Source organism: Mustelus asterias, chromosome 8 (genome assembly GCF_964213995.1).
Source record: "Mustelus asterias chromosome 8, sMusAst1.hap1.1, whole genome shotgun sequence".
Taxonomy (NCBI): domain Eukaryota; kingdom Metazoa; phylum Chordata; class Chondrichthyes; order Carcharhiniformes; family Triakidae; genus Mustelus; species Mustelus asterias.
Genome location: NC_135808.1, coordinates 86,307,752 through 86,320,766, shown reverse-complemented (window position 1 = coordinate 86,320,766; position 13,015 = coordinate 86,307,752). Strand labels below are relative to the sequence as shown.

The 13,015-nt window shown below is 44.5% G+C and overlaps 1 protein-coding gene across 1 annotated transcript in view; it reads right to left on the bottom strand.

Moving 5' to 3' along the window:
• sgip1a (SH3GL interacting endocytic adaptor 1a) overlaps positions 1–13,015 on the bottom strand; it is a gene marked incomplete at its 5' end in the record, with an annotated part of 139,282 nt that overhangs the window by 54,596 nt on the left and 71,671 nt on the right. The window contains 4 exons of the mRNA XM_078219370.1: positions 1,875–2,288; positions 3,249–3,323; positions 8,746–8,838; positions 9,939–10,027. Coding sequence (XP_078075496.1) covers positions 1,875–2,288; positions 3,249–3,323; positions 8,746–8,838; positions 9,939–10,027 — 671 coding nt within the window. The remainder of the gene's footprint in view (positions 1–1,874; positions 2,289–3,248; positions 3,324–8,745; positions 8,839–9,938; positions 10,028–13,015) is intronic.

The window sequence follows — 13,015 nt, the reverse complement described above, 5'->3', positions numbered from 1 at the left end:
TTAGCAGCTTGTTATACAAACCAGCCTTATAATCATTTCCAATGAAGTCAATGGAAGAGGAAATTGGCCCTGCTGTACAATGAGCAGTCCATTCCTTATCGCTTATTTACATCATCTCCCAGTTACACCCATTAAGTTCCAATGGAATTCACAGGATAGCAATCAGGATGGGAACCATACCTGAGTTTTCTCCTCCCAGCTGAAGGACACCAAAGGTAATTCTAACAGCCTAACTGTGAACAGCTAACTCAACGCAGATCTATCTGGAATATATTAGACTGTGGGACTCAGCACCACAAAAGGCAATACAATTCTTCATCAAGTGAGTATATGTTTTCATTTCCCATCCCCACCATCAATATTTGTGAAGGAAGATTGATATACAGACAAATAAAAGTTAATGGAAGCTGCAACACTGGGACAAAAAAGCCATATAACCATAACTCCTGTTATGGTTATAAACCAATGGAGAAAATATGCACTCAGCAAGACACAGATGTGATCTAATTACACAACAGGAGAGGTCTGAGGGAGGCAGTGGAAATTGGCTGACAGGAAGTTGTTTCGGAGAGGTGAAATTTGTAGCATTGCAACATTCACCATTTACTAATGGTTAATGCAGGGAATTTACATTAAATTTCCTGTCTGGAGCACATTCATTTAAGAAAAGGTTTCTTCAAAATCACTGGACTCAAGAATAAATAGCATTGCTAACACTGACGTTCAATCCTTCACTGCAGTCAGTCAAAGCAACACATGCCAGAGTTCAAACTTGGGTCCTTCCGAGTCAGCGTGGTTCAGTGTCGCACTAATTACCCACCTAGCAATGGGGACAGTTTATTCCTATTGCAGTTAGTAAGTTCTATTTATATTGATCATGCTTCACTGACAGCAATGGAGTGAAAATGAGACGCTAGATTTTGCTACAAAGTTGTGAGCTTTGTGTCTCTGATGGTGTCCAGGACTTGACATTGGAAGCCTAGAGAGCTGCAGTTGGAGAGAGCAGGAAACCTGACCTTTATTTTATAGACCCTCCAATGGACTCAACAGCATTCAAAGGGGGGAGAACAGATCTCAAGTTTGCTGGTCCCCACATTAACCCTGCTGCAGCAACTTACGCATTGGGGTGGATTACATAAAGGGGATATTTTACTGACCATGGGTGTATTCCTATTTAGAGGCCCCTCCAACCAATCTGATCCCAGATTTTGTAAGTTTTAAAAAAAACTATAGCCCTTCATACAGATGATCATTAATTGAGCATGAGCAATGAGGTATGAAAGGGAGCGCTGCGCTGCCGGTGCACCCAATCTTACTCTCATCAGAAATCCTTATATGTGAATTTTCCTAGTTAATGGTTGGCAGAGTGAATGCTGCTAGATAATAATTTGAAATTAGCTTGGCTAATATATTCTGCCCACAGATTGTGGTGTGGGTAGAGGGCAGGTGACCAATTGTAGTACTCGTGCAACGCAACAGTTGTTCATTTATCAGTTGGGCCATCAAAACACGCTTGGAAAGTAACACTTGATGTTAGTTTCTGCTGGTTTTCTTAATTCCTTGATGTGTTGCTGGCTTGGAACACTCTACTGGCTGTGCAATATCCTATATACAGTATAAGAACCTGTCGGCCAGTTTCGATAAAAGGGTAGAGGTGAAGCTTTTGTGGGGAGGGGTGGGTGGAATGTCACTACAGACTCACGTGCCTTCAAAAGAACACAGAAATAGCAGAGCTTAGCACAGAATGGAACAGCACAAATACAACAGGACAGAAGCAGGAAGAAGCCAGTCTTGTTGCTGCCATTGAGGCTTGTGAGTGGAGGCAGGCTCCAGTGTGCACATGCTAGTGCAGTGTTCAACCAAACACCACGTACCACTGCTGCTGGACACGCCACTGCCTGAACTGGGTCCTGGAGAAGATACCACTGTCCTGTAGGTAGGAGGTGGAGGGGGAGGAGGCGTGGTCTTTTGCCCCATAGCGAGCTCTTTAAGGGAAGAGGACGACTCGCTCTTTTCGCTCTTGACCAAAGCCTGCTCAGAACATTTTTTCTCACTCCCATCGTGATCGAGAGGCACAGAAATACTTGGAGGGGCATCGAGGGCCCTGTTTTCACTCAGAGCCACTGGTAAAACCTCGTCTCTGGCAGGCTGATCGGAGAAATCGATCCACTTGTTCTTCGACAGGACGACTCCAGATCTGGGAGATACAACTGGGCCAAAAATGTCATCCAGGTCACTGATAGATAACAGTTTGTCAGGCTGGGGCTCTGCTTTGCCCTGGTCATTCCCTACAGTCCCATGAGTTGAAGTCGGTAAAGGTTGCTGCGTTGCTGTATCAAGGTCTGATTTGCTGCCTTTCAGACTAGTCTGGTCTTAAGTTCAAAATTCAAGAGTGAAAAAATCAGGAATCAAAAGAACAAAAGATTAAACACAAAGTAAAACTCAAGAACATACATATTCAGTGTCAAAAGAATGAAAAATTCAATATTAACAAAGAACCAGGTTTGAAACATTTTTCTTAAAGAAATGAATGGATTTTTCCTAACATTCTGCCAAACGTTATCCCCCTCCCCCTTGTAAGCACTTGCTACCATCTGATGCTTTGTCTAAATGACTTTTCTTCATGCCTGAGCCTAAACAGAGTGTCAGCACATTATCCTACCATATAATGGATGTCCTCATTTGACAGTCACACGAGCACTTTCAAGCAGGGGGCACTAGATACTTCAGTGGGACACTGGCAGATTCTTTTCTTCTCCCCAAGAGATGCTGAATCCTTTATAGCACCCTCACTACCCTGATTCAAACCAGTTAACACAGCATATCAAGGATGGACCTGGGATTGTGCTGGGATACACAGGTCAGTTCTACACAGAGTGCACTGGATAATCTTCGAAATAGGATGTTCTTCAAAGTTTGCGACAAAGGAATTAAGATGTAGCAAAGAAACCACTTAGATTAAGAACTACAGAATTTGAAAAATAGTTTATACGGAAGTATGAACTGGGATATACATAAAAAAGGCTGAAAATAAAAATAGTCATTTCCAGTGAGAGCAGTAGTTCTCCACTGTGTTACATGTTAATTTATAACTATTCATAGTTACACCGAGTCTACACCACAGAAACAGACCATCCAGTCCAACCTGACTATGCTGGCATTTGCTCCATATAAGCTTATTCCACTGAAAAGGCTGAAAGATAGTTAATTGAGAAGCTGATACAAAGCACTAAACTACAAAGTCCTACCTGAACCCTCAGTGGGTGGTGAGCCTGTGCGAGGTGGTGTGGCTGGAACATTTTTTGGAGGAAGTGGAGGAGGAGCTGTAAGGGGAAACCATGAAAGAAAAACAAGTATTACAAATATAAAATGTATAAAGCTTTGGACTGTTTGCCTAATTTAAGATAAAATTGAGAGATTAAGTGGTTGTATGATCTACTCTGAATTCTGCCTTAGTTGATAAACGTTAAAGTGGCGCCCAGGTTGTTTTACTGACTGTGGGCACATTGTTAATCAGGTGTCAGGAATTTCAGGTTTTATAAACAATTACACTTTAAACTATCTATTCAATGTTAACCTAGGGGTCAGAAGGAGAGGTAATTAGCATTTCTACCCAGATACAGGGCCCATGTGATTCATGTTGCCATAATGATGGTCTACGAGAGAGGCAGAGAGCCTATAGCAACCGATTGCAGCATCAGAATATAGAGATATCCCTGAAACATACAGTGGCTAAAAGTCTGCTAGAATATGAAAAAAAGAGGAAGTGAGAGAGAGAGAGAGAGAGCAAGGCAGCCAGTCCTGCAGCTAAAGTAGAGAAAATGCTGTGTTTTCTCCATTTATTCACCATGCAGAAGGAAGGTTGGACCTCATGTTCAGATTGAAGAGACCACATTTGTGAGGATTTTAAAAAGGCTGGAAGATTCACCTAGCTTTGGTTAGAAGGTTGAATCTCCAGGGCATCCTCACTGTGAAAGTCATTTTGGGAGCAGAAGTTACCTGGCCAGAAAAAGAAAGGGGCCATTGGGAACAGAGAATAGCTTTGGAGAATAAGGTATTCATTGAAGGGACAGAGCAAGGTATAACCATGGTGTGGGATTGTTGGTCACTTTAAAAGTCATATGAGGGACATTACATTGCCTACAAAAATAGCGTTAGTCAATGTTGCTTTTAGTTTGTTACAGTAAAAGTCTTGAAATCTTGTTTTATGATTCTTTTTAGTAGGTCACTTGAATTCAGAAATCTTATAAGTTATCAGTCTCTGCAGGGATTGTAACAAAAGTAAAACATTATTTGTTGAGTTTTACATTATTTGACGTTAAAAGAATAATGACATTTCTAACTAATATATTTTTTAAAATCGACATTTGCAATCAGTAACATCAGAAATAGGTTGGAGAAATGATTTGTAGTCATGTAGCACATTTCACCAATTCTGAAAGTCCAGCCACTGTTGTTTTGTGGGAAAACACAGTAGCTAATTTTGCACAAAACAAACAAATGATTAAGCAGTTAATTTTTTTTGGATAAAACTCCCTGCTTGCTTTGACACTGGATCTTTTCCATTCACCTGAACAAGCGGATGGGGCCCAAGTTGAATATCTCATACGCTGTACACAATCACATAACAACACTGTACTTTTCCCAGAATCATACTGAAGAATCAGCTTAGATGATGGCCGGAATTCTCCAGTCATTCACGACAGCGGGATTCTAAGGTCCCGCCAGCAGCACACCCCCTTCCGCAAGTTTCACAGCAGTGTGGGGTGACACCAATGGGAAATCCCATTGACAGCAGTGGGACCAGAGAATCCTGCTGCTGGCATGCCGTCCTCCATGGGACGCACTCGGCTGGGAAACCAAAAAACCTCACCCGATGTCTTCAAGTACTTGAGTGGGGATTGAACCCACAACTTCCTGGCTAACTGAGCTAAGACAGACACTGGCACTTAAAGCTATACTTCCCTTGCTACAAAGGGTAAATGAAAACATAGAAAGAAACTAATTGAAAAAGGCATTTCCTTTCATGCCTTTAGTTGGTAAATGCACTTCCCAGTGCGTGTAATTGTTGTACAGGCCAGGATTAATTCCTTGCAGAATGGGCAGCCATCATCACCCGAATCTGTATGAGGGCACAGTGTTTCAAATTCACAGTCTTAGGCCATAGGGGTAGTTTAACACAGAGATCAAAGACTTCTTGCAAAGCTCATGGTTAGTATTATCCACCACGTATTTTTCTTTCTCCTTTGACACAATTATGCATTGTGTGACATATCGACATGTATTGAATCCAGTGGCATAACATATAGGAACTGATATTTGTCCCTGTGATCTTTGGGACGTGCCTAGTTCCTAGACGTCATGTTAAGGAAAAGGGCGCAGAGTGGGAGAATGGGAAAGGGTTGGTTGATTAGTTAGTTGCAGAAGGAAACACTGGACAGATGGCAAAACGTCAGTGCTGGGGTGAAAGTGGAGTCAAGGATGGATGAACATTTGAGTTCTGGAATACTGACAGGACTTTCCTCCCAAAGGATTTGTATATCTGATATTTCAGGCTTTCATTTATGAGTATGCCAAACATGCTGCAAAGTCTGAGGTAACTATGGAGTCCACCAGCTGAATCTATAAAACTACTCTTAATCGCTTAATAGAAAAGCATCATAACAACACTCATTAACTAACTAACAGGAAACTGCAGCTAGCAATAAAGGGGTCTTTCTCAGGAAGCAGCGGGTAGCAGCAATAAGTGAGTCCTTCTCAGGCTGGAAGGCAGTAACCAGTGGAATGCCACAGGGATCAGTACAGGGACCGCTGCTCTTCACAATATACATTAATGAATTAGAGGGAGCAGTGGAGCGTACTGGGGTCAAATTTGCAAATGCTACAAAAGTAGGAGGGAAAGCAGGATGTAAGGAGGATACAAATAGTTTACAGAAATATTGACAGGATAAATGAGAGGGCAGAAACTTGGCAAATGGAATTTAATGTGGGAACATTTGAGATTGTTCATTTTGGAAGGAAGAATGAGAAGGCGAATTATTATTTAAATGGAGAGAGACTACAGAAAGCTGTAGCACAAAGGGACTTGGGGGATCGTGTTCATGAAACCCAGGAAGCGAGCATACAGGTGCAGAAGGTAATAAGGAAGGCAAATGGAATGCTGGCTTTTATTCTAAGGGGACTGGAGAATAAAAGTAAAGATGTTGCCGCAACGATACAAGGTACGAGTGAGGCCACATTCAGAACACTGTGTATGGTTTTGGTCCCTTTATTTAAGGAAAGATATATTGGGCGCGATCTTACCAGTTCATTGCGCCGGTCAATCAGGGTGGTGGACAGGAAGATAGCGTGCGAGGCCAAAGATCCAGGCCGAGAGATACCAGCGGGTCGTCCGTAGTGAGGTTCGCGACCGGTGTTTCACCGGTGTTACGCCGGTCGCAAGTCTCCCAGGTGCTTTTTTAAAAAAATGTAATTAGCTCCGTGCCGGTAATTGGAATAGGCCCCGCCCCACTTACCAGAGCGAATCCTGCTGAGGCACTCTGCAATGCTCAGAGTGCTGGAAATTCGCTCTGGTAAGTATGCCCAAAAAACGGGCAGGAAATACTCCTGTTTTCCCGCACGTTGGACACTTAGGTTATTTTTTGGGAGAATCCCAGCCCCAATTCGGTTTGCTATCTTCCTGGCCCTGTTTTGCTGGCGAGAGCGGCTTTGCAGCCAGAAAGGGCGTGAAGCCTATTAACATCGGATTGAGTACATTAACATGTACTCAATCCTATTCGGCACAGCTGCTACCGCCTTCCTGGATGCTTCCACTTTTTGGCTGCCTGATGTCGTGTCAGCGAGAATCACTACTACTCTGCAGTAACGGAGACCAGGAGCCATGGCCATGCTGTTGGGGGGATGAGGCCATTGAAGCCCCCGGGTGGCTGGGGGCATGGCTGGGCAGTGCTGGCCTGGCACCCTGACGGTGCCTGGTTGGGCACAAGTTGCCAAGGGCAGTGCCAAGAGGGTGTGACCTAAGTATGGGTGGTATGCACAAAGATAGGGAGCTTATGCAAGGGGGGAGCTCAGCAAAGGGGATGGTGATCGGCAAGGGGGGTTCATGCGGGGGGGGGTATTAAATTAATAAATCTGAACTATAAACCTAGTCTCAGTAATGGTGACCATGATAACTATGATTGATTGTCATACAATCAATCAGAGCGGCACGGTGGCACAGTGGTTAGCACTGTGGCCTCACAACATCAGAGGACCCGGGTTTGATTCCCGGCTTAGGTTATTGTCTGTGCGGAGTTTGCACATTCTCCCCGTGTCTGTGTGGATTTCCTCCAGGTACTCCAGTTTCCCCCCACAGTCCAAAAATGTGCAGGTTAGGTGGATTGGCCATGCTAAATTGCCCCTTAGTTTTTTTGGGGGGACTAACTAGGGTAAATGCATGGGGTTGTGGGGATAGAACCTGAGTGGGATTTGGTTGGTACAGACTTGATGGGCTGAATGGTCTCCTTCTGCACTGTAGGATTCAATACAAACTCATAGGCCCCGTCCACCCTCCCAGGTTTAATGTACAAGACTCTATGGCATTATTTCAGAACAGATTGGGAAGTTCTCCCTGGTTACCTGACCAACATTTATCCTTCAACAACATCACTGAAAAATATCTGTTAATTAATTTGTTTCTGTTTGTGGGATCTTGTTGGGTTTCCTATATTACAGTGACTAGACTTCGAACCTGATTAGCTATAAATGCTGTGGGATGTCCTGAGGTAATTAGACATGCAAGACGTTCCTATTTTCTATTTATAGATACCTGTGGCACCCTGAAGGTGCTGTAGTATTTCTGCAGCTATGACAATGCCATGTCTATGGAGAGTTTGGCTGGAAGTCAGGCTCCAGTGCGTATGACAACTTTCTCATTGCCATGCTTGTGGACAGTGGGCCATGAAGAATGAGTTGCTTAAAAAATTCAAGTAAGTCCTGCTCTGCTCGGAATTTGTTTGCTTACCTGAAATCATCACTGATTCTGGTAACCAGCTCAGAGTTCTGAACTTCAACGAATCCAGCAGTGAAAAGGTCTCTTTAAGATTAGCCACTGTTTAGGACCAGTCCCCAGAGGACTTGAGCTTACAGCATAAACCCAAGAGACACAGCAGCAAGACTGGAATTGTCTTTATGGTAGACTGACCAGGCACTCTTAATTGTTTCGTCAGCGATACATTGCTGGAGCAAATGGTTCAATACTACCATTCTGACCAAGATAGAATGCAAAGTTACATTCTCCCCAGTAGACACATGTTTCAAATCTAATCATATAATTAGGCATAAAAGTCTCAAAATCATTCATCTGTTCAAGAAGGATAAGCACACTGTGTATATCTTCATTATACATTCTGGATGAATTTTGTGTTCAAAGCTCTCAAGTCCCTTTACCATAGGCTGTGTCAATCTGTGTTTTTGGCATCTTTCAACCAGACGACTCCAGCTGGTCTCTCAAGAGTAGTTAAATCCCAAAACATGGATTGAATAAAAATTACAGCAAACAAAAAGTGAATATTTATATTGTAATTGTAAATAACAGAGTTCAGCTAAACGTAACACAGAATGGGTCATCTTTCTTTGATGTCTGTTACTCACCAGTATCATACACACCGTCGTCAACTATCGTTTAATTACATACTCGGTTCAAACATTTGTTCTCTGAACTCTAATGATCCTGTCTCAGGATGAATGTGATTAATGTGAACTTACTTCCAATGGGAAATGACCGTGCCGTCAATGATGACTGTCTTTCTGAATCAATGGCTTGGAATGGCCCCCAGATCTCAGGCTGATCAATGACAGCTTTAAGACATGGACAAAGTCAGCCAACAAAATTAACACAGGGGCATAAATATGCTGTATAAACAATGTATTCTCCAAACAATAGATTGCATAGACGTTACAGTTCATTAGAAACCCAGACCAACAATTCTTTTCGTCCAAGATTCCTTGATCCCAGCTGTTAAGTCAGGATTCTGCCAGATGTCTTGCCAGAGTTTGCTGCATCAACGGGAGGACTACTCGAGCACTGCTGAGTCACCCTCCTGCCCAGGTCTGTTGGAATGTCTGGTGTCTGCCCATTTGGAAAGGGCTGCCACAAACCTCCCACAATTCTGGCCATTTTCTCTCTGCCCTCTCTTTGGGCAAGAAACCATTTTGACATAAATATTGGAAGTGGCGGCAGCTCAGACCACATTGTTGGCCTGTACATGACCAGAGAGGCAAACATATGTCTGATTGGAGGCCACCATTCACTTGGTGTATCAGGTGTTACACAAATGTTAATTTTTCAACCCCCTCATTGGAATTCAGATCTTCTACTCTTGAGATTGATCAATTCCTAACCATGAGTTGTGTATTTAATAAGCTGCACCATTTTCTGTGAGTGACCCTCTTAAGTACAGAACAGAAAGAAACCAATAAGGTGAAAAAAATCAGATAAAAGTATTTATCTTTAGTCATATCCACATCTGGGCTCTGCACACCACTTACAGAGCAGCAGATGTTAATCTTCATCATTGGTAGTTTGCTTATTATTCAATTGGGAAGCTGTACCTTCCTTACTCAAAAGCTGTTCTCTTTTTATTGCTGTCCAACACATTTTGCTTCCTTTTTTCCCCTTGCATCCTCAGAGGAAATCAGTGTTGATTTATCCATCAGTGCTAAGCCACAAAATCTCAACAACTACACATCAAGCCAAGAAATGTCAGACACCCACCAAATGTGTGGCATGGGGCAGTTAAAGCTGCACTGTCTGCTTGGAAATGTGTTTGGCAATTCTGAAGCATGAAGAGCTATCCATTAAAAAGACATGATATGCAATAATGCTCTTTACATTATCACACTGTGTGTTTATCATGCAGAGTTATTCACTGTTGGTTCAGGCATTGTGTGTGTAGTACCTTCTGATTTTATGCCTTCGAAAGCTGACTCCAGTGGTGGGCCAAAGAGTGGGATCAGAGATGCTGTATCCTCTGGCCCCTTCTTACCACTATGAGAAGAGAAAAAGAAATGAGAAAGGAAGAAATAGGTAGTTAGAGATGGAGAAAAAGAAAGTTAAGTGCAGCTGAGAATCACTACATCTTGTTCAGCCTAAATTAATGTTTCTTATTAAACTTTTGTTGCAGACCACAGGCCTAGACAGTATCCTGTGGGAGTGTAACCCCGAGAAATTTTCAGACATATTGGTCGGATTTCACCGGCTCGCCCCACCCTTCAATGGGCAGAGTGAGACGGTAAAATTGCGCGAGAGTTGAGAGATCAGAATCATGGCCGATTTCTCAGCTCTCGCGATCTTACAATGCAGGATTTCTGGCGAGGTCAGCCTCTTGCCAGGAATGGGTGAGAGGCTGAATAAATTATTTAAATCTATTGAAATTGGGTTTTACATATGATTAGCGAGCTGGGCGCTCAATTGTCCGGGCTCACTTGCCTTTATGGCCTCGTCAGGACAGGTTCTCTCTGGTGAGAAAAGCACCTGCTGCCCATGAACGGGGAACAGTTGTGTTGGCCTTGCCAATAGGACCAGAGGCCACCTCAGGGAGGCCGATGGCAAATCCAGCCTGGCTGTGCCACCTTAGCACCTCAGTAATGCCCACCCGGCACCTTGGCACTGCCAACTGGCCAGTGCTATGGGGTGGGGCCTATAGGAGCAACCCAATCAGGAGGGAGGGGGAGCCCGCTGCCGCTCTGCAGGCAATTGGTAGGGGGTGGGGGGGCACCCACTGCAGCTCTGCATCACGATCATTGGGGGGAGGCGTGATCGGTCTGGGTGGCAGCAAGGGCTGTGTTCGGGCGGTGTGGAGTTCATGATCGGCCGTGGGTCCCGCGATTGTGGAGGTGGGATTTTGTTCAGATTGCCTGCAGCAACAGGGGCCTGATAGCTCTCTCTCTCTCTCTCTGTCTGTCAGACCTCTGCTGCTGCTATTGCGCACGTGCAGAATCAGATGTCTGTACATGTGCAATAGCACCCTCTGCAGGCTGGCTGGCAAATTAAACCCAGCCCACTGCCTGCAGCAGCTAGAAATGGTCTGGACCATTTTTCCATGCACTCTGTGCACAAGATTGGGCGCGACAATTTGCCACAAAACGGATCAGGAACTCTTCATGCTAGTTGGACACTTAGAATTATTCTCATAAAATTCCGTCTATTGTACCAAGGATTGATGGGTCTTAGATCAGTGTTCATAGCTACACTCTGTGAGCTCGTAGGGTTAAACCATGTGCCAGATTGGGCAGTTGTCAAGACATCTGCCCCGAGGCAAAGGAGAAATACAAAACAACATGAGGAAAAATTCCATTAAATCCCTGCGTCCTCTGGTTTTAATAGAACCCTTTGGCTTGCTGCTTGGATAAACCCAGTTGCTTTGAGCACTCTGTGCCTTTCTCAAATTGGAAATGGAGAGGTGGAGCAGCATGAAATCCCAGCTCTTAAAATACAATATAAGCGTGAATAGAGAAATGGAGAAACAAAGAGCAGAAGGTCCAACAGACACAGGTGAAGGGACAAGAGCACCAGACAAAATTCTGACTATCACTCAGCTACAACAGGCAACATCCTAAAGATAACAAAATTCATAATAAAAATGAGCTTCTCAAATCTTTCTGTAATCACTGTATTAAAGACATTAGTCAGAGCATTTTTATATTCATTTTATCTTGCCTTGTAACTTTAGAAAATATTTGATACTTTCAACAAAAACAAAATTTTTTAACTTTGTGGCCATTAGTGTAGCCACAAAAACATTTTCTAAATCGATTCACTTCACCTTTGTATAGGTTGCACAGTGTGAATAGTAATGGTTGGGCTTAAAATGGTAAATGTCTTTTTCTGTGAATTAAAAGCAATGAGATTGAAAATGATACTAAAGAAATAGACATGAAGAGGAATCGTCATGTCTCATACCACTTGACCAGTGTTGCTCTTACGATCAGCTCCTACAATTTGTAATAAGCTTCGACAGTTACAGGCCCATCATAAATTGACAGTTGAGAGCAAGGTAAATCGTGTTGAACATGTAGTAGCATCGCCAAAGGCACAAATATGTCTTTATCAATGGGATAGGGCTTCTGATGACAAGTTGTGTCCCAATGGCCAGTCGACTCACTTGTTTAGTACTCCAAAGTTTCAACAAACTAGAATGAGGGCGATTCTCCCATCCCACTGCGCTGCAGCTGGGAGACTTAAGCAGAGGCCGTTTACTGGTCTTCCTGCTGGGCGCCACGACCTCCACTTATTTCCAGCATCGTCAGCTCCGTGCCAGAAATCGGTGCAGAGCTGATTTAAATATTACAATGAGTATTTACATCTCATTAGTGGGCCCAGGACTGAAGTCTCTGGGCCCGCTAGCGTCTCTCTCCCCCCGCCACCATGAGTGCTTAATTCAGGCGGGGTTTACAACAATTCCCCACTAGCAGGGAGCTGGCAGCCCGACCCCGTTAGAGTGAAGGGGGGTCCATGGAGGCCCTCCAGGAGGTCAGGGGTAAGTGGGGATGCCCCCCCGGGCAATGACAGCTTGGCAGTGCCAGCCTGGCCACATGGCACTGCCCAAGGGGCAAAGTGGCAATGCCTAGGGGCACTGTGGCACTGTCCACTGGGTATTGGGCAGTGCCAAGGAGACGGGGTTAGTGATCGGTGGGGTGGAGGGTCCGGCTGCCATGTTGCACTTTGGATCAGTGACAGAGAGAGAGTGGACAATGATCAGGGCTGGCCATCAGGGTGGGGTCAGTGGCAGGGGGATCAGGAGATCAGGTTTGTCAGGGGAAGTGGGGGCGGGGGGGGAGATGAGGTGGGCTGGTGGGCTGGGGTGGGGGAGGGGGGGTTCGGGAGTGGCGAGGACAAGTCCGGGGTCATGGGGGGAATTGGTGAGACAGCGATATGGGGGTCGCGAGGCTGGCCAGCTCTATCGCTGGCCAGCAATCAGGAGGACGGCAGAGTGGCTACTGTGCATGTGTCAATCTCGGCACTGACAGATTGACA